This window comes from Aspergillus karnatakaensis (assembly GCF_047715665.1).
Source record: "Aspergillus karnatakaensis strain CBS 102800 unplaced genomic scaffold BJY04scaffold_1, whole genome shotgun sequence".
NCBI lineage: Eukaryota > Fungi > Ascomycota > Eurotiomycetes > Eurotiales > Aspergillaceae > Aspergillus > Aspergillus karnatakaensis.
In genome coordinates this window covers 716,832-736,190 of record NW_027395713.1, presented here as the reverse complement: position 1 = coordinate 736,190, position 19,359 = coordinate 716,832, and the positions used below count along the sequence as shown (strand labels likewise).

Below are 19,359 nucleotides of genomic sequence, written 5' to 3'. Positions count from 1 at the left end.
GTCCAGTCTACATATGGACCGAGACGCAGAAGGAAGCGTGGGAGTTTCCCCAGACAAGGCAGATACCCCTTTAGCAAGAGGGGGAGAGTAAGTAAGTGCCCTGAGTCCGAGATCTCGATGGAGAAGTACTCGCTGAGCATTTCCTTGTTAGAAACGAGTGTTCTGGCCACAATATCAGGGGCGTCTGTGAAGATAGCGCGGGTTTCGCTAGTGGCGGTCTCGTTGCCTTGGTTAGCACCTTCAGCTTCGGCCTCGGCCTCCGCTGCTATACGGAGGATATCGATAAGTTTAGGGGCTGGATCGAGCTTTATTGTACCGAAGTTACCGAAGTCTGTGAGGCCGATCTGGTAGAAGAACTCGGAGCAGAACATGCCGTAATCAATCAGGTAGAGTTTTACCCCGGATTGGATTGCTGCGATCCGACGATTCTCGTCGACGAGGCCGACGTAGCTATGTCCGGCGATGGTTTCAGTGAGTAAGTTGTGCATTGAGTTACGCACAGCGGCACGGAGGTTTTTCACGGACGTGAGGGCTATTTTGAGTGGTTCGCGGTCTCTTGTTGTGTAGTTGAAGCCTGCATCTAGGGGTTGTTGGGTGGTTGTGGTATTGGGGTCTGCTTCGGGATCTGTAGTGTTGATTGTGGGTTGGTTTGTTGCGGGGGAGAGCATGGAGGTAATTTTGCGGACGCGAGAGTCTGTGCGGACGAGGTTGTGCTCATATGGCTTCTTTGTGGCTGCTGGCGTTTTGGGGGCCGATGGTCCGGCTTCTGGATCTTGGGATGGGGGACCTAGGGTTTGAACGGATGGGAGTAGTGTTTGCGTTAGGAATGTCCGGCTCGAGTCCACTTCGGCGAGATTGGAGCGGATTTCAGTACATATGCTGTCGATGATTTCGTCCTCGTTAAGGAAATTGACTTCTCGCTTTGTAGGATGAACGTTGACATCCAGCCGGTGTGGTTCGATCTCAAGGTCAATGTAGACGAATGGATGGCCACCTTTTGGCAAAAAGCTAGAATAGGTCTGCTCTACCGCTCGTTTAATGGGTGTAGATTCCACTGAGCGGTGGTTGATGAATAGCAGAATCGTGGTTCGTTTAACGTGATAATTTGCATTTGTGACAAGGCCTGAAGCAGAAAAGCCGAGCTTCTCATCCTTGATGCTGATCTCAACCAGCTCGTTGGCCACTGCGCTACCATGAATCTGTCGAATCCTATCAACGGTTTTTAGAGCAACTGCCGTAGATATGCTGACGCCTGCATCACCATGTTTACGGCACGAGAAAGCGACACTAGAACAGTGAACTGCATAACGGCCAACCACGTCAAGGATCTTGGCGTATTCTTCACTTGCGGATCGAAACGCTCTGCGCCTAGTGGGCACATTGTAGAATAAATCCTCAACCTGCTCGATTCAGCATTCTGGGTCATAAAGGGAATAGCGTTAGCTTACGGTTATCTGTGTTCCACCGCGCCCTGCTGTAGCTTTGGGGGCGGCATTCTGACCAGGCTTAGGAGGGACCAGCTTCCCGTCACTATAATGAGCTCTCCAAGCACAGCTTGAATCTGCCGTCTTTGTTGTCACGGTCAGATGGGCTATATGGCTCATACTTGCTAAAGCCTCTCCACGAAACCCGTACGTAGCTATTGAGTTGAGATCCTCGAACTCTTTCAACTTTGATGTCGTAAATCTTTCGCAGAGAATAGGGAGATCGTCGCGCTGTGAGGCCATGTTAACGGTGGTAACGAGCATTCAGCACTAGTCATACATCGATTCCATGGCCATTATCGGTGATTTGGAGCAGCTTTAGGCCTCCATCCTTCACCAGAATCTCAATAGCGGTAGATCCTGCATCCACGGCGTTCTCAATTAGCTCCTTAAGCGCATGCATCGGAGCTACAATAATCTCTCCAGCTGCAATTTTATTCACAACATCCGGGTCCAGAGCCTATCCAGAAATCAGTTGTGCATTCCTAGAAGGTGAATAATTGTAGCTTACTCTTATCTTCCTAGGCTTTGATGGGCCTTCCGTCTCGTCGATAGGACGTTTTGTGCCCCGACGCTCGGGGCTATCCACATCCATATCGGGCTCCATGGCGACAAGGCAGGATTTGATCAATCCAGGATCAACTGGGCAAAAAGCACTTATCGTAATTAGTAAAGCATGGCCTACAGAGCCGAGTCCCAGTTCTTAGATATGGAGGATGAAAAAAAAAATTAGAGATGACAATGCTCCTGGTGTCTGATAATTGTTGATGCAGAAGTACAGCAATCAAGCTTCGGAGATAAAGCTCGGACGGAACGTTCGGAAAAAGTATGTACCGACAAGGGGACTATGAAAGCGTAGGGGCACAATATACCTAGTAGGTAGGCGTCCGGATACCGTTGAAGACATAGTTCCTTATAACTATTGAAAATACCTAAGTAGACTAGATCGTACTTGCGAAATATTGATCGCTGGGTGATGTTGGTGTGCACACTGCACGGAGTAGATACTTAGTGCCTCAGGCGCTACATAGTGGGACTTACCTAACTAGGTGCCTGGTGGAGCCGGGATCGTTCCCCAGCCTCGCCTCTCAGAAGAGCCTCGAGCCTCGAGTGCACTTCAACGTTCCATTGCTTGTCTCTGCTTTGCTGCCCTTCAGTACGCGCCATACGCAACCCTTCTTCACGGTCAATGTGATTCTGCTCTTGCGAGCTCCTTCGGGGCTGTATTCTCTTATGTATGAGCCATGTTACCCACCAAACGGCCCTTCCTAGCCGACGAAGAGCTCGGGAAGAAAGATGACGACCACCGGCGGCCGCTGAAGCAACCAGACCAACAATGGCAGCCAAAAGCATGGAAACTGCCTCGACGGCGGCGGATTCTCATCGTGGCCATCATATTATATCTTCTATATATCTTCTTCAAGAATATGCCTACAGACATCCCTCCTGCTAGAGATCGGTGGAAATCAAAAATACCACCATCCCAACATGTTATGCCAGATGCGCCCCTACCCCCGGCGATTACTCAGCCCGACCCTCCACCGCGAGAAGAACCGAGGGTTGAGGGTAATGACGATCTATATTACAACGGGGAATTGAAATTTTATAATCTAGGGAGGACCTTGAAGCTATTTGAAGTACCGGCCGGACGACGTGTAAAGACTCCTTCGAAGGCGACGGTCTTTGCAGCTGCGAGCCTCAAAAGTGTGTCAGACTTATTGCCCCTTGCTTGTCGCATGGCCAGTCAGAAGATAAATGAAGTACATTTTGTCCTGATGGGACGGGACGATGCATCTCCTGAGGGCATTCAGAGAGTCAATGGCCTGGACAAGGGGACCTGCCCTATTTATTGGCATGGTGAGGTTCCTAGGGCCAGAAGTCTTCACTTCGTAAGCCCGCTGACTTATTTGCTCTTCCACAGATGCTCGTGTCGATTATGCTAGATGGTCCACTGATGCTCGCATGCAGCAAGCTGTAGGCGCCGTGCTTCCGTACATCCATAAGTATGTCCGACCGCAGATCCTGATAACACACGGTGAAGGCTTCGAGGAGGAATTTTTCATGAAAGGTCTGCGAAACGTTGCTGGTCTTGGTATACCACATATTAGTCTTCCTCGTCCGTCAAGGGAACTACTCTGGATGGCTACCATAGACAGCAAAGCTCTGCGAAGTCAGTATTGCCCTTCCGCACGTTGTCCATCACTTGGTTTTCTCTTTTCTAACCATCATCAACCCTAGTTTGGAATGATATCCACCTTGAGATCCTCATCCAAGCGCCCCCTGACTCTGCTGGATCGGTCATAAACATCATTAAATCTCTTGAGCATGCTGATTTCTTAGGGTTGAACCCCAGTCTGACCATAGAGCTTCCTTCACGTGTAGACCCTGTGCTCCTACGGTTTCTGAAAGAGATGCAGTGGCCGCCTAAAACCTCCGGCAAAATCACGATTCGCCGGCGAATCTCCTCTCGTCCGACGAGTCCTAAAGAATCCTCTTTACATGCGGTTGAAGCTTTCTATCCTAAGGACCCGGATCTTTCACATGTCCTTCTGCTCTCGCCATATACTGAAGTGGCACCATCATTCTATCACTATCTTATGTATATCCTCTTGAAATACAGGTACTCGGAACGATCGACTGTGCTACCATCAAAGCTTATGGGAATATCGCTTGAACTTCCCTCGCTCCGACTCACCAGCACAGGTACTTTCAAGTTTCCTGACGTCGAGTATTCCCAGTTTTCCAACCGCAACAATCCGGACTCGTTGCCCATGTTTTTATGGCAGACACCCAATAGCAATGCCGCATTATACTTCGGCGATAAATGGATTGAACTACATTCCTTCCTCGGTCGACGGTTTACATCCAAAGAGTCCGAGTCTAGGGCTTCAGATGACGAGAAGGTCGTCTCGAAGAGGCATCCCGCTTTCATGGAATATCTCCTCGAGCTACTTCGTGCGAAGGGATACTACATACTCTATCCAGCATTTGCTGATAAAGAGGGGTTCTCTCTTACCACTTTTCATAATGAACTGTTCCAGATGCCGGAAGAATTCACTGAGCACAGCTCAGAGGCCCTTAAGGAGCCCACGTCACCTGAGAGACAATTGAGCGAAGCTTCGAATCTGATGCCTCTTCTTGATACCTTCGCGATGGAACCGCCTGCTCTTAGTCTTCTACCTATAGTATCTTACCGTGGCGAAGAGACGTCAGCCCTCCTTTTTGACCAAGCGACGGAGGAATACCGAAGAGAGTTCAAATCACGATACGGAGGTTGCCCTGAAGGCTCGGTTGACGACGATATCGACTCGGAGGAACTGTTCTGTGCGGTTTGAATTGTTATTGTACACCTATCTATATGCTGTAGATACCTTGAACCACGATCTAAGAGAACTATATCCACAAGATTCGAAGTCATTCTACCACTCAAGACCTAGGTATTAGCTGTCACGTGATAATAATTTCACGTGACGTCAACCTTGAGATCGGCTCTTGGCGAATAGACTTACATAAGCCGACGGAGCTCTGGCGCAACGACCGAGCGGCGGCGAGGCAGAGCTCTCTGTTTCCATCAACAAGCTTATGAATCATTTCCAACCCCATCACTAAGTTTGCAGAGACGGACTCCCTCTTATATCTCTGTGACTGTTAACTTTCTTCGTCATTCTCCGCAATCCACACTCTCCGCTGCCTACCACACGTCTACCCTGCCAACGAGCCATCGAATATGGTCAAGGAAGACGAGCGATCAGCTCCCGCTGACAAGGGCAAGGGCAAGGTCGATGATATTAAAGATCTTGCTGGCGACAAGAAGGACAAGCCCGAGGAGAAAACACAAGTGAACGGGAAAGACAAGGACGATGGCCCGGAAGAGGGTACGTCCACTGCAATGTTGTCATTGGCAACATTCGGAAACCTCTTATGACCACGTCCATCGGCGCTTTGCTAACACACTTATTCTGCAGAGGAACTCAGTGAAGAGGACCAACAGCTGAAGAGCGAACTTGAGATGCTTGTGGAACGGTTAAAGGTGTGATGCCACGAGGTCACCTCAACTTCCGCTGCTCCCTGCTGACGACACGCGATTTGGCACACTCTAGGAACCCGATACCTCGCTTTACGTCCCTGCCCTCGATGCTATCAAGAACTTTATTAAAACCTCCACCTCTTCTATGACCGCCGTCCCTAAGCCACTCAAGTTTCTCCGACCACATTATGATGACTTGGCCGCTCTTTACGACAAGTGGTCTGGTTCGGTGAAGGTGGGTTCATGTGATCGGGAGCTCAAGCGCAGGAACTGATTATTGGACTTTAGGACTCCCTGGCAGACATGCTATCTGTTCTCGGTATGACGTATGGAGACGAAGAGAAATTCGAAACGCTCAAGTACCGCCTTCTCACTAAGTCGGAGGACCTCGGCTCCTGGGGCCACGAATATGTCAGGCATTTGGCGCTGGAAATTGGTCAAGAGTATCAGAATAGATTGAACGCCGATAAGGATGTGCAAGACCTGATCGATTTAGCACTGTCCCTTGTTCCATACTTTCTAAGCCATAATGCCGAAGCTGACGCCGTGGACCTTCTGAGCGAACTCGAATTCATCGAAGAAATCTCCCGATTCGTGGATGAAAACACATACTCAAGAGTATGTTTGTATATGGTCAGCATGGTCAACCTCCTCACGTACCCCGAGGATCAGCAATTTCTGCGGACCGCCCACGAGATCTACGTGCGTTATAAGGAGCTTACAAAAGCTGTCGTGCTTGCTATTCGCCTGAACGATGCCGAGCTCATCAAAAGCGATTTGAACGCAACATCAGACCGGTCCGTCAAGAAGCAAATGGCTTTCCTTGTTTCGAGGCAGCAGATATGGCTCGACCAGCTGGGCGATGACGAGGAGGACCAGACTTTCATGGAATGCTTGAACAACACATCAATTCCGAAGCATTTCAAGTCTCTCGGAAAAGAGCTCAACATTCTCGACCCAATTATGCCGGAGGACATCTATAAGACACATCTAGAGAGCAGCCGCGGGGCCGGTCTCACAAATGTTGACTCTGCCAGGCACAATCTCGCTAGCGCTTTTGTAAATGGTTTTGCGAACGCTGGATTTGGTAACGATAAGATGATGATTGTTGAAGGTGATAAGGGTCCGTGGGTCTGGAAGACAAAGGATGACGGCATGCTGTCAACGACCGCTTCTATGGGCATGCTCCTACACCGCGATGTCGAAATTGGTCTGGACAAGATTGACAAGTACACATACGCCTCCGAAGACCAGATCAAGGCCGGCGCATTACTATCTATCGGTATTCTCAACTCGGGTGTGCGGATCGATTCAGACCCTGCACTGGCTCTTCTGAGTGACTCAGACAATCTAGAGGCAAAGAATGTCCCGATGAGGGTCGCTGCAATCATGGGTCTTGGTCTCGCTTACGCAGGCTCTAATAAAGAGGAACTTCTCGATGTCCTACTCCCAATCGTGGAGGATGTTTCTCTCGAAATGCAACTCTCCGCAATGGCAGCCGTTTCTCTCGGTCTCATCTTTGTTGGTTCTTCAAATCACCAAGTTAGTGAGGCCATCGCTACGACACTTATGGATGAGGAACGGCAGAAGCACCTCAAGGACAAGTGGACCCGCTTCATGGCTCTTGGTCTCGCACTCCTATACTTCGGTCGCCAGGAAGAAGTCGATGTGATCCTTGACATTTTGAAGGCTGTTGATCATCCAATGGCCAAGCCCACATCCGTCCTTGCCTCCGTTTGTGCTTGGGCCGGTACGGGCACTGTCCTGAAGCTGCAGGAGCTTCTTCACATCTGTAACGACGTCATTGAAGAGAGCGATGAGAAGAAGGGCGATGAGCTTGTCCAGTCTTATGCCGTTTTGGGTCTTTCATTGATCGCCATGGGAGAAGATGTTGGGCAAGACATGATCTTGAGGCAATTTGGCCATCTTATGCACTACGGTGCTAGCAACATTCGAAAGGCTGTTCCTCTTGCTATGGGTCTGATCAGCCCTAGTAACCCTCAGATGAAGGTGTATGATACTTTATCCAGATACAGTCACGACAACGACAACGATGTTGCCATCAACGCCATTTTCGCCATGGGTCTCTGCGGTGCCGGCACAAAGAACTCCCGTCTGGCACAGCTGTTGAGGCAACTGGCAAGCTATTACCATCGCGACCAGAACTCCCTGTTCATGGTACGCATCGCTCAGGGTCTCTTGCACATGGGTAAGGGTACAATGACGCTGAACCCCTTCCACACCGACCGCCAGGTGCTAAGTCGGGTATCGGCTGCCGGTTTGCTCACTGTACTTGTTTCCATGATTGATGCCAAGCAATTCATCCTCGCCGAACACCACTACCTCCTCTACTTCCTTATCACCGCCATGTACCCCCGCTTCCTCATCACTCTTGACGAGGATCTTCAACCCCTTCCTGTCAATGTTCGGGTTGGACAGGCTGTCGATGTTGTTGGCCAGGCTGGACGCCCTAAGACCATCACTGGCTGGCAAACGCAGAGCACACCAGTGCTGCTTTCTCACGGCGAGCGGGCGGAACTGGAGGATGAGCAGTACATCCCTCTTAGCAGCACATTGGAGGGCTTGGTCATCTTGCGCAAGGTACGTTATGACACTCCTCTATTCCTACATTTCACTACTAACAACTTTTAGAACCCTAACTGGGAGGGAAACGCTAGCTAAGCAGTAGATATCTTTAAGGAAGGGGAGTAGTAAAATAGATCGAGCGCTATGTCAGCGCTCTTTACAGTCAAGGTCAATGTATTCAGAAAAAATCTGAAAGTATAATACGAAGATCTCGCATGAATCAAGCTTACCGATCTATACCTAAAACCATCAGCTTCGTAGTCATTCTAACTAACTAGTTGTCAAGGCCCGAGATAAGAGGGATTTCGACCCAAATCGGCATTAGGGTATAGGGCACGTGCGATAAGAAATCTTAAATTATTGCCGCATGATAACCATGCCGTTGCGCAGAAGAGCTTGGACACCAGAAGGTAGCGATTCGTTCTTCAATTAATCTGCTATCTAGAAGAAGTTATCGCAAATATGAAGCTCGACCCAAAGGCGATCCGCTACCTGACCTCCGAGGACTTCCGTGTGCTCTCCGCCGTATGTCTACCACGCTGCCCCCCGCATTAGCGGAATATATTTTCTTGAAGCACCTCAACTAACCGAAGCGCTTGCCAGGTTGAACAAGGAAGTAGGAACCATGAAGTCGTACCGACGCCTTTGATCGCCCAGATATCCGGCCTTCGAGGTGGTAGTGGAGTGACGCGGGCGATCTCAAACTTGGCCAAGACGAATCTGATCGCGAAGGTCAAGAATGCGAAGTGTATGCCTGTTGCAGTACACTGTCTTCAATTTGCCTAGCTAATGCGAGTTCTTCATTAGACGACGGATACCGGCTCACTTACGGCGGCCTCGATTATCTAGCGCTCAACGCCCATCAGAAACAAAAATGCATCTACTCCGTTGGCAACCAAATCGGCGTCGGAAAAGAGTCTGATATCGTCGTCGTCGCGAACCACGACGGCACGCAACGGATTCTGAAAATTCACCGCCTCGGCCGTATCTCGTTCCGAACCGTCAAGACCAACCGCGACTACTTGCGGAACCGAAGCACAGGGTCATGGATGTACATGTCGCGGTTAGCCGCGATGAAGGAATTCGCCTTCATGAAGGCACTACGAGAGAACGGCTTCTCGGTACCCGAGCCCATTGCGCAGAACAGACATACAATCGTCATGAGTTTGATCGATGCATTCCCGCTCCGACAAATTTCCAAGGTCCCCGATCCAGCGTCGCTTTACTCTGAGTTGATGGATATTATTCTGCAATTGGCTCGGTATGGATTGATTCACGGCGACTTCAACGAGTTCAATATTCTTATTAAGGAGGAAGAGGATACGGAAGCGAAGGGCAAGGGAAGGGAGGGAGACGAGGAGAGCGAGAATCTCAAGTTGACGCCGGTCTTGATCGATTTTCCCCAGATGGTTTCGATTGACCATGCTAATGCGGAGATGTACTTCGACCGTGACGTGAACTGTATCAAGCGTTACTTCCAGCGGAAGTTCCACTTCGTGAGCGATGTGCCGGGACCATTCTTCGCCGATGCCAAGAAGCAATTGTCGAAGAATGCTGGGAAGCGACTTGATGTTGAAGTGGAGGCTTCTGGGTTCTCAAGGAAGATGGCACGCGAGCTTGAGAAGTATATGAAGGAAGTTGGCGTTGATGGAGACAATGGGGCTGCCAATGGGGATGATGAGGATGACGATGAGAACTCACAAGGGTCTGCTTCGGAAGAAGAGGAAGACCACCAGAGCGACGCAGAAGAAGCAGAGGGTGTAACAGGGTCCAAAGAGTCAAATCGTGATGAAATTGACGAAAGCTCTCAGAAATTCAAGGACTTGCAAGTTTCGTGAGCTTCCAGGCGGGCGATTTGATGGACAACATAACGTGATTTAGTATTAATGACCTTCATGAGCGACTAAAATAGACTTCCATTTTCCGACTTTACACTCGTAGATCAATGAACTGTAAATTTCATGCCAATAAACTGAAAGCTGGAACTCGAACAATCAGACGATCTATAAAAATCTCCTCCGGCACGCGAAGCGGCCAACCACGCAATTCCGATCTGCAAAAGTTCCGCAATCTCAAAAGACCGACGACCTTTCTCCCAACTCAAGAAACCATCCTTACTCTCCAATTCACCGTCTCTTTCAATATTTCCCTCTATCTTGGACGTAACCCGCCAAAATGGTTCGGAAATTCTCCAAGTTCCTCCCCAAGCCCGCCGACTGGGTCAGCCCAAGCGCTCCTCTCACACAACGCAAGCAGGTATACCTGTATGTCTTTTACACCAATCCCCTCTACACATACATTTGAGAGCAATAAACTGACCACGGTCCCTGAATAACAGGCCCAACTTCACAATTTCCCTCATCCGAACCCCCTTCCTTCCCCCCCGCTATGCCTCCTTCTACGTCCCCTTGAACACCAACAAGCTCGATCTGCGCGACTACCTGCGCCGCCTTTACGGCGTCGGCGTCCTCAGTATCCGTAGTTACGTTGAACAACAGAAGGTTACACGCGAGCGGACGAATGGGCGATACGGATACGGGAAGCTCCGACGACCGAGGAGCAAGAAGAGGATGACGGTTGAGTTGAAAGAGCCGTTTGTCTGGCCAGATGCGCCGAAAGATATGTCGCCGTATGTATCTCTACTGTTTCTCTTTTTCTATGAGGTGATTTTAGCTGACATATGGGGTTAGATGGGAGAGGGACCAATACTTCAAGGCGGAGCAGTATCAGACGAAGTTGCAGGATGCGCAAAAACCGGATGCTGGGATGCAGGCTAACAAGGATGAGCGCGAGTCATTAGAGGAGGAGGCGAAGAAGTTGCTCTCGGGGGAGAAAGAGTGGAGGCCGACGTGGCAGGCGCTGGGGCTGAGTTATGAGCGGGGGTTGACCGGGAAGGGGAAGGGGAAGGGGCTTTTCTAAGGGTTTGTTATTGAGGATGAGTGAGGAGGTGATAGAGTCTGCATATTGGGAAAGGAAGAATGCATGGGCTTGCGGCCTCTAGAAGACGCCGGGCACGATATTTTTTCTGGTGCTGTATTAACTGCCTATAGTTGCTATGTTTGTATTATATTGTTTCATATATGCAATTAGGAATCATTTCATACCACGCCTCGAACTGCTGGCGAGATGTTTTTATCGCCGTGGTCTTGTAGACGGTTTATTCAGTGCTTTAAGCACAGGGTTAACGTGCTGTACCGCAGCATCTCACCTCTTACAAGATCAATCTCTCCCCTCCTCAGCCGGTCTAACCTCTCCAGTCTTAAGGTCATAAACAAACCCCCTCGTCCGCTCCGCAAGCTCCTTCCTCACGAGCGGCGATCGCTTCACAAGCTGTACATCCTCAAGAACACTCCGCTCAAGACTGCCAATTCATTAGTCGCTGTACTCCATGGAACACGTGAAATAAACTCACTCCTCGAATCCGGGAAACGTCAAACCCCCCACCTTCCCACTAGCCTCTGGCGCCCGTTGAATCAAAGACTCGCACACGTCGGAATTGGATAGGAGTTCTGCGGAGCAGTCTATGTACAGTAAACATACATGTTAGTTCTGCTGTTCAGGCCGGGATACGCAGAGGTACTGTAATGGTTGCCTCACCTGTATGATGTATGATCATTATATCGGTAAATTGCAGAATGTGATCGAGGAAGAGCATGTTGTTTAGCTGAGGGGCCATGCGACCTGCGGCGCCGCGGGTGACGACTGCGTCTGGTGTAGAAGTTAGCATCCATATGGGTAGCATCTTACTGCCAGGTCAAGTGGAGAAGGGAAGGAGAGGGAACGAAGGAACGAAGAGTCATACCCCATTTTTCAAGACCAAGGATATCCCACGGATCGACGCGCGGGTCACAGCAAGAGACTGTAGGAATAATATCGATCAGGATTCTGTTCTATGGCCCTAGACAGATTATGCAAGTTGAGTCTGCTTACCGATGAAGATCTTTGGCATCGGTAGGCTCTTTTCTGGAGGGAGGTTGTTGATTTCGGCAAGGGTCAGAATTGGCTCAAATGTTTCTTGTCGCCTTCTGCGGGTTGTTAGTTGGGGCTTGGGGATAGACTACCTAAGGGGTAGGCTTACGCATTGCGTTGGAGGAGGTCTTCGATACTTGGGGATGGTGAGGACATTGTTGAGATCTATGGAGATGGCCGACTGGTAAGGATAGATAGGAATGGGATGTTGAAGCTGGGAGAGAGGTCTGTTTCGCTCAGTGGCAGTATGCTGATTTATGGCCAGAGAGTATACTTATAGGTATGGCTCCGAACATAGTCAACCTTGAATGAAGGTGAATCCCCATGCTTGGTAATAGTTAAATGGCCCGGTCTGTCTAATGGCAGTTTCCGTTGGAGTTAGGGCTCTTTGCAGTGGTGACAATTGAACGATGAGTAGCCTTGATGATAGGTACTCCGTAGCTCCAGGATCGGTCTATACAGAGTTCATTCAGTTTGATGGGCTAAGACTGGGATGGAAAGGTTTCCGGTCTCCATGCAGTTAGTGCTTACAGGAGTCTTAGTTTTACTCTGGCTCGATGTACTAACCACATGGAGACCCGGAGATTTATCCATCTATCGATAGCTAGTTTAACGCATTCGGTAACTCTGAGTATACCCTGGGTTGATCTCGCCATACACTGAAGCAGTGATGTTGCTTGGCGACGGATCTCTAGGTAGGCGTCAGCAGGTCCGGAAACGGATGTATGTATGCAATTGGGAAACGCCAGATGTGGGGTCGTGGACCATCTGCCCAGGTGAGCCGTCATAGGAGGCCTAACAGACTTCTTGATGAGATAGAACAGATGGACAGATTTTGGGGTTTCATTCGTCCGTGGCCTACTACCTTGAGCGCAGTTACGATCAAGACGACCAGTCTCAGCCCTACGTCCGCCCAAATTCAACAGCACAAGCATAAACCCACACGGTCTTGAGATTTCGGTTGAAGCCACAGTATCTCGACGAGTTTGAGTTAATCAAGAAAAAAGGTATGTGCATAGGATAGGCTAGCAGTTGCGCTGAGAATAATGCTATATGCCAGTCACTATATATAGAGTGGTGAGTAAATGATCAAAGGCATCAGGATATAAATCGGCTAGGTAACAAGGAGTAAGTGAGCAAACATCTAGAAAGGAGAGAAAATTATTTAAAGACGGCTCTCAACAAAGTTCATGTGATGCTGGCCGGGCCAGTGGGCATCAGGCCAGACGTGTCGGATTGCTTCCCATATGTGCCTAAACATGGTTAGTAGGTGATCAAGCACAATACTAGGGTTGTACATACTTAACGTAGATGATTTCAAGACCAGTCTTGACTTCTTCTGGGACATCCTTGACATCCTTCCGGTTCTGGTGAGGCAGAAGTACGGTGGTGACACCAGCCCGCAAGGCACCAATAAGCTTCTCCTTGATACCACCAACGGGCATCACGCGCCCGCGGAGGGAAACTTCACCAGTCATTGCGAGCTTCGGGGGCACTTCTTTGCCTGAAAACAAGGAGATCAAGCCTATAGTGTGTGCGAGACCAGCCGAGGGGCCGTCCTTCGGAATAGCTCCTGACGGGCAATGCACATGCAGGCTTCGGTTCTTCATGATATCCTCATCCGGTCCAGAGGTTAGACCAAGCTCGAAAGAGTGAGCTTTAACCCATGTAAGGGCAACTTCTACACTCTCTTTGAGCACGTCTCCAAGCTTTCCGGTTAGTTGGACGCGACCGTTTCCAGGCATGTCTGCGACTTCTATGAAAAGAATACTCCCTTGGCCACCAGTAGAGTAAGCGACAAGTCCGGTTACAACACCAGGGCGGCCGTGCTTCTCGGCAATCTCTTCGTCGAAGCGCTCGATCCCAAGGATCTCTTCCAGGTCGTCAAGCGTTACCACAGGGTTGTACGATTCAAGCTTGGCGGAGTCAGCAGCATCCGCATACTGGACGGCTTTGTAGCGGCAGATTGAACCAAGCTCCCGTTCGAGATTGCGAACGCCAGATTCTCGAGTGTAGGAAGTGGTAGTCTTATCGATAACATCATCCGACAGGACGATTTGGTCCTCCGCGAGTCCGTTTGCCCTGACCTGCTTGGGGATCAAATGTCTTTTCGCAATGTGGCGTTTCTCAACAGTCGTGTAACCGGAGAGCTGGATCGTTTCCATTCGGTCGAGCAGTGGGGCAGGGATTGTGTCAAGAGAGTTGGCTGTCGCCAAGAAGAGGACCTTGCTTAGATCAATTGGGATATTGATATAATGGTCAACGAACGTATGGTTTTGTTCAGGGTCCAAGACTTCAAGCATCGCTGCTGATGGGTCCCCTTGGAAGTTTGCCCCACCAATCTTGTCGATTTCATCAAGCAGGAACACAGGGTTTGCAACGCCGACCTTCTTGAGTCCATTAACAATCAAACCAGGCATGGCGGCAACATAGGTCCTTCGGTGCCCTCTGATCTCTGCCTCATCCCTGACACCACCAAGCGAGATGCGGTGGAATTTGCGGCCCAGAGCGGTAGCAATAGATCTTGCTAGACTCGTCTTTCCGGTACCAGGAGGGCCAACGAGAAGGAGAATTGGGGATTTATCAGCCATACGCCTCGATGTTAGTAGGTGTAGCTTTGACTCCAGGGCAGCACGATCTGGCTCCGGCAGAGAGGGAATGTCCTTTTCAATGTCCCCACCGGAGTTGTCCAGCTCTTTAGTCAGAGAGGCGATCTGCCGTTCAATGTCTTGGTTGGTTGTCTGCTTTAGCCTTAGAACAGCAAGATATTCGAGCAATCGCTTCTTGATTCTTTCCAAGCCGTAGTGGTCGTCGTCCAACTGCTTTCGAGCCAATTTCAAAGTCTCTGTGCCGAGCCTATCTTCAGTGACCTTGGTCCAAGGTATGTCTGCAAGATTCTCGAGATAAGTCCTGACTACTCCGTACTCTTGATTGACTGGCATCATCTTCCGTAGCCGCCGTAGCTCTTTGTCGGCAATCTTCTGCGCCTCCGGGCTAAGCTGTGCTTCTTTTAGTCGCTGCTGTAGCTCATCCAGCTCATTGGATTCCTTCTCGTCAGCTTCATTGTTTCTTCCGCCCATACCCGGCGGCGCGACCCCTGAATTTCCAGAAAGACCACGTCTTCCCAGCAGTTCTCGGAGGCGGGGATCAAGCTGACCAATGTCAAACAGAGTCTGGGGAGGAACGTTATCGGTTGAAATAGTAGTGAACTTGACACTGCCACGGATACTTTGGTTTTGCTTGCTCAAAATATCAATCACTCGGGCCAGCCTAGTTTTGACGTCCAATGCTGCTAGTACACGGAGCTTTTCCTCGAGGGTCGACTCGGCAATATCAGCCATGACATCCGCGAGTCTTCCCGCCTGGGCCAAATCAGACTTTTGGATAATCAATTCGAATTTGCGGGCAATCAGGGGCGACAAGCGCGGGCCTCCTGTGTTGGGTATTAAAGAGGTGTATCGTAGCAGAGTGAGAAGTTCTCGGGAGAGTTGTCTCAATTGTCCGAATAGTTCCTCGGTTTCTGAGTCGATCGGAGCCGGCTCTATACATCGCGATTAGTGGTTAGTCACAGACACGCCCAACCTGTGAAAGTATGGCAGACTGACCCTTTTCATCATGAAGAATACATTCTGCTTCGAAGAATGGGCGTTCCCTGATGACACGTCTGACCGTGAGGCGCTGAACACCCTGAACTAATAAATGTGGTTCTGAATAGGCACGGCGCTGCACACCGATAACTTTGCCAAGTGTTCCGTAGCGGTAGAGGTCTTCCTTCCTCGCTTGACCCGCATCTATGGAATCGAATTCCTCCTTTGCATCATCGTCTACAAGACCGTTATCGATAACATGCTGACCGTCCTTGCTCAGATAAGGCGAGCAAAGAGGTACACAGCCGAATGTTATAGCATTTGCATCTCGCTTGTTCGCGTGCGTTCGGTCGAGCAACGAAGAAAGTAGGTTGGCAAGGTCAGGGCGATTCGATACCGGAATGCGTAGAGTTGCGCCGGGAAGTAAAACGGTGCCCTTCGGAAGTGGGACCAAGGATAGCTTCGTTGGTCTTCCCCCGTTGGAGCCCATGTTGCGGTGAACGATAGGCGACGTTTAATTGGGAGTGGATAGTCGATGATGAAGGTGATGGGTGAAATGCTATGGGATTGGGAATCAGGGGTTCGGGGGCAGAGGATGGGATGTTTATAAGGACGATGTCGCGAGGTTCCAGAACTCGATGGATACGTCTGTCGGGGATTCTGGGGGAAGCGTGATCATCGAGATAAGCCACTCTTTCCGAAGCCGAGGTTCGCTGTTACGTCAACTTCTCCGCAGAACACCCCTCACTGGAATTCGATCAAAACTTTAGAACCATCTCAATAGAGATAGATTCGGGGATGTATCAGCTACGTCCAAATTCTATACCTATACTCTTAATGTTGGAATGTAAGATCGGAGACGGCCCGTTGATATCTCGGCCTTTCCGCGGCGTAAGACTCTTGTCACGTGGTACATACCTAGAGTGTGGACGGGTGTGCTGATCATCCAATGGAGCCGTCCATACATTCTGTATTCGGTTGACACTTTCGGCTTCTCTTCTTCAGCCACCCTGCTTTTTTTTCCCTTTAGATTATATCTTGTTCTAAAGTGTAATAAGAGAACGAACACATTGACGTAACCCGACCAATTTATTACCCGTCAACAATTCTCGACATGGCTACCCAGGCCCCGCCTCCCTCCGCAGACCCCGCGTCTCAAAAGATCTTCACCATCGGCACGCGCAAGTCCAAGCTCGCTCTTCTTCAAACAGACCTTGTCCAGGCAGCCCTGAAAGAGAAGTTTCCCGATTATACATTCAAGATCCATTCGCGCGAAACCGCCGGCGACCAGAACACAACCATCGCGCTTCGGGAATTCACGACCAAGAATTTATGGACACAAGAACTTGAGGAGTTGCTAGAAGCTGGTCATGTCGACCTCATTGTCCATTCTCTGAAGGGTGAGTATTTTTTCTTGTTGAATTCCGCCTCAAATTTGTGCTAATTCCTGCTCCCAATGTCTATAGATGTTCCCACTCTTCTACCTTCCTCTTGCACACTCGGCCCTATGATGCCCCGTGAAGATTCAAGAGATGTACTAGTCATTAAGAAGGGTCTACCGAATATGAGCCTCGCCGAGATGCCCGCAGGTTCAGTCGTTGGAACATCCTCCATCCGCCGCACCGCTCAGCTCGCTCGCAAATACCCACACTTGAAGGTCATGGATGTGCGTGGCAATATCGGTACCCGGTTATCAAAGCTAGACGCAGAGGATAGCCCATACACTTGCCTGATTCTGGCTGCCGCTGGATTACTACGTCTAGATCTCGAGGATCGCATATATCAGTACTTGGATTCAACGAACGCCGGAATGCTGTACGCTGTTGGACAGGGCGCATTAGGTATTGAGATCCGCAAGGGTGATAAAGTTCTGGAAGACATGCTGAGCAGCATTGGACATAATGACACGACGTTCGCCTGCCTGGCGGAACGGAGTCTCTTGCGCACGCTTGAGGGTGGTTGCAGCGCGCCATTGGGCGTTGAAACTGAGTGGGTTCGAGGCACCGATGGGTCATCGAAGCTCAGGATGCGGTCCGTTGTCGTGAGCGTGGACGGTAGTGAGAGCTCCGAGGTCGAAGTGGACGGAGCGGTCGACTCAGCTCAGTCGGCTGAAGAGTTTGGCGTCACGGTGGCCCGAGCATTGGTGGCTAAGGGAGCAGGAAAAATCCTTGAGGAAATACAGCAGAACAAGCAGAACCAACTGAAGGTTCCGGTTTCTGAGACAACTACGGCCTGATTGACAAAGAGAAGCTGGTCTCTCCTTGATATGGTTTGGTTCTGGTTCTGGGCGTTGGATATGTATTCTGTCACGTTCGCCCAGCCCTCGTCGCTGTATGTATGAAATGTTTGGATAGATAGATCAACGGTACATAGGCACATTTTTGTGAAATTTTGCACAAAAGCTAGCTTACTAGCCTCTATTAAGTGTATTTCCTGACCCCTTTGGGTTTGCTTCTTTATATTCGTCCCAAGCTCTCGCTTTCATTGTTTCTTCGTCGGCCTTGTTCAAGTCATCTTCGTCGATTTCCACAGGATCCGGCTCCCCTCCCTTGAGTACGTTACCCCTCCTGTGTTCCTCCTCCAGGTACTCGTCAATGGTCATCGTTGGCAGATTATGCCCTGATCGGAAAACTCCATCGCGCAGCTGCGTACGGCGGTCAAGGAGCGTGAACGGTTGCATAGGTTTTCCTTCCTTGCTTAATAACGGTCCAAACCTCCCACCTTGGAGAAGCTGTGAAATTGGCGGGTCCAGGCGATCTGAATAATTCTCGTTATTGCTTTTGTTTCGTCCCCGTGAGTCGAGTTGGGAGTCTTCGGGCTTGGGGGGCATCTTGCGGATCATCGAGAGCATGGAGAGTTCTTGGGATAGAAGGTCAAGGGTTTGGAAGGTCTGGTGGGTGTAAAGGTTTATTTCGGCAAGGTAGAGGTTTCGGATGTCATCTTCGTCGCTTTGGAGGCTTTGTCGGTTCTCGGAAAGGTACTTCAGAACATGTAAGTAGAGTTCGATTTGTTCAACCGGCAGGAAATTCCAACCTTGAGCCTTTGTTTCAGCTCCTTTTCCTCCCTGAACCTTGTAACCTTCACGTCTCGCCGAGTCGCGGCATCGTTGGTTTGCGTCAGCGAGAACGAGGTGGGATTCGCCACGTATCGTTCGTAGAGCTTCTTATCCTTGCCACTGAGTAAGAAGTAGTCGTCTAGTCGGGCTAGGTATTTCTCATATTGTTGCAGCGCTCGTTGTAAGGTTGCTTCGCGGTCCGAGCTATATGATCTCTGGAGCAGCTCCGCGATGTGATATTCAACTGTCAGGTAACTATCGATAGAAAAATCACGGTTAGAACTGGGGTTCCAGGAATTAAGGGCTCCCATACGGTAAATCGCCCGTAGATATATCTTCTAGCAGCTCGTTCGAGCTGAACATGGAGAGGGCGCCGACCAGTCGCTGGCATTCCTCGAACTTTGCTATCGTCGCATGGACATCGCTGCGGTAGGTGTCGGAGTTGGAATCGGAGCGGGATTCGAGGGCTGTTTTTGCTCGCTTTGCATCGTCGAACACGGACCGGAGGCTTTGTGGCTGCTCCATTGACTTTATCAAAACAGGTATGAAAAGCTGGTGGTGGGGTGCTTGGAGGAACAAGAACAAGAAAAAGCTCCGCGGCCAGGAACGTCGATCTTATCGGGGCCAGCCACCTAATTTCTAAGGCTGCGC

At 50.0% G+C, this 19,359-nt stretch overlaps 7 protein-coding genes across 7 annotated transcripts; 4 read left to right on the top strand and 3 right to left on the bottom strand.

Annotated features, from left to right (window-relative positions):
- Positions 1-1,193: 1,193 nt before the first annotated feature.
- On the top strand, positions 1,194-8,193 carry BJY04DRAFT_204397 (armadillo-type protein; the record flags this gene model as incomplete). The annotated part of the gene is made up of 9 exons (XM_073713480.1): positions 1,194-1,218; positions 2,757-3,341; positions 3,406-3,654; positions 3,723-4,774; positions 5,203-5,359; positions 5,450-5,514; positions 5,585-5,746; positions 5,800-8,112; positions 8,164-8,193. The coding sequence occupies 9 exons, from the start codon at positions 1,194-1,196 to the stop codon at positions 8,191-8,193; spliced, it is 4,638 nt and encodes a 1,545-aa protein (XP_073577308.1).
- A 295-nt stretch (positions 8,194-8,488) lies between these two features.
- Positions 8,489-10,058, top strand: BJY04DRAFT_176062 (protein kinase RIO2). The gene is made up of 3 exons (XM_073709426.1): positions 8,489-8,622; positions 8,701-8,845; positions 8,905-10,058. Exons 1-3 carry the CDS (start codon positions 8,560-8,562, stop codon positions 9,933-9,935), a joined length of 1,239 nt encoding a protein of 412 aa, XP_073577307.1. The 5' UTR covers positions 8,489-8,559; the 3' UTR covers positions 9,936-10,058.
- A 94-nt stretch (positions 10,059-10,152) lies between these two features.
- On the top strand, positions 10,153-11,120 carry BJY04DRAFT_3252 (mitochondrial 54S ribosomal protein uL23m). The gene is made up of 3 exons (XM_073720141.1): positions 10,153-10,361; positions 10,436-10,726; positions 10,788-11,120. Exons 1-3 carry the CDS (start codon positions 10,273-10,275, stop codon positions 11,014-11,016), a joined length of 609 nt encoding a protein of 202 aa, XP_073577306.1. The 5' UTR covers positions 10,153-10,272; the 3' UTR covers positions 11,017-11,120.
- Positions 11,121-11,316: 196 nt separating this feature from the next.
- BJY04DRAFT_212526 (carbonic anhydrase) lies at positions 11,317-12,222 on the bottom strand (the record flags this gene model as incomplete). The annotated part of the gene is made up of 6 exons (XM_073714601.1): positions 11,317-11,458; positions 11,510-11,618; positions 11,695-11,805; positions 11,900-11,956; positions 12,028-12,122; positions 12,176-12,222. The coding sequence occupies 6 exons, from the start codon at positions 12,220-12,222 to the stop codon at positions 11,317-11,319; spliced, it is 561 nt and encodes a 186-aa protein (XP_073577305.1).
- Positions 12,223-13,116: 894 nt separating this feature from the next.
- On the bottom strand, positions 13,117-16,460 carry BJY04DRAFT_3241 (putative LON domain serine protease). The gene is made up of 3 exons (XM_073720140.1): positions 15,672-16,460; positions 13,369-15,607; positions 13,117-13,319 (listed from the first exon to the last, which is right to left on the bottom strand). Exons 1-3 carry the CDS (start codon positions 16,141-16,143, stop codon positions 13,232-13,234), a joined length of 2,799 nt encoding a protein of 932 aa, XP_073577304.1. The 5' UTR covers positions 16,144-16,460; the 3' UTR covers positions 13,117-13,231.
- A 176-nt stretch (positions 16,461-16,636) lies between these two features.
- Positions 16,637-17,976, top strand: BJY04DRAFT_3226 (porphobilinogen deaminase). The gene is made up of 2 exons (XM_073720138.1): positions 16,637-17,053; positions 17,120-17,976. The coding sequence occupies exons 1-2, from the start codon at positions 16,768-16,770 to the stop codon at positions 17,887-17,889; spliced, it is 1,056 nt and encodes a 351-aa protein (XP_073577303.1). The 5' UTR covers positions 16,637-16,767; the 3' UTR covers positions 17,890-17,976.
- Positions 17,977-19,269, bottom strand: BJY04DRAFT_3221 (IGBP1/TAP42 family protein). The gene is made up of 3 exons (XM_073720136.1): positions 19,022-19,269; positions 18,687-18,963; positions 17,977-18,633 (listed from the first exon to the last, which is right to left on the bottom strand). Exons 1-3 carry the CDS (start codon positions 19,231-19,233, stop codon positions 18,064-18,066), a joined length of 1,059 nt encoding a protein of 352 aa, XP_073577302.1. The 5' UTR covers positions 19,234-19,269; the 3' UTR covers positions 17,977-18,063.
- Positions 19,270-19,359: the final 90 nt, after the last annotated feature.

Coding starts and splice junctions, on each gene's coding strand:
- BJY04DRAFT_176062 (XM_073709426.1), top strand. CDS start 8,560: ATGAAGCTCGACCCAAAGGCGATCCGCTACCTGACCTCCGAGGACTTC. Junction 8,623..8,700: donor ACTTCCGTGTGCTCTCCGCC/GTATGTCTACCA, acceptor AGCGCTTGCCAG/GTTGAACAAGGAAGTAGGAA. Junction 8,846..8,904: donor GAAGGTCAAGAATGCGAAGT/GTATGCCTGTTG, acceptor GTTCTTCATTAG/ACGACGGATACCGGCTCACT.
- BJY04DRAFT_3252 (XM_073720141.1), top strand. CDS start 10,273: ATGGTTCGGAAATTCTCCAAGTTCCTCCCCAAGCCCGCCGACTGGGTC. Junction 10,362..10,435: donor CAACGCAAGCAGGTATACCT/GTATGTCTTTTA, acceptor CCTGAATAACAG/GCCCAACTTCACAATTTCCC. Junction 10,727..10,787: donor GCGCCGAAAGATATGTCGCC/GTATGTATCTCT, acceptor ATATGGGGTTAG/ATGGGAGAGGGACCAATACT.
- BJY04DRAFT_3241 (XM_073720140.1), bottom strand. CDS start 16,143: ATGGGCTCCAACGGGGGAAGACCAACGAAGCTATCCTTGGTCCCACTT. Junction 15,608..15,671: donor TATTCTTCATGATGAAAAGG/GTCAGTCTGCCA, acceptor CGCGATGTATAG/AGCCGGCTCCGATCGACTCA. Junction 13,320..13,368: donor CTTGAAATCATCTACGTTAA/GTATGTACAACC, acceptor AACCATGTTTAG/GCACATATGGGAAGCAATCC.
- BJY04DRAFT_3226 (XM_073720138.1), top strand. CDS start 16,768: ATGGCTACCCAGGCCCCGCCTCCCTCCGCAGACCCCGCGTCTCAAAAG. Junction 17,054..17,119: donor CATTGTCCATTCTCTGAAGG/GTGAGTATTTTT, acceptor CAATGTCTATAG/ATGTTCCCACTCTTCTACCT.
- BJY04DRAFT_3221 (XM_073720136.1), bottom strand. CDS start 19,233: ATGGAGCAGCCACAAAGCCTCCGGTCCGTGTTCGACGATGCAAAGCGA. Junction 18,964..19,021: donor ATATCTACGGGCGATTTACC/GTATGGGAGCCC, acceptor TTCTATCGATAG/TTACCTGACAGTTGAATATC. Junction 18,634..18,686: donor AGCTGAAACAAAGGCTCAAG/GTTGGAATTTCC, acceptor CATGTTCTGAAG/TACCTTTCCGAGAACCGACA.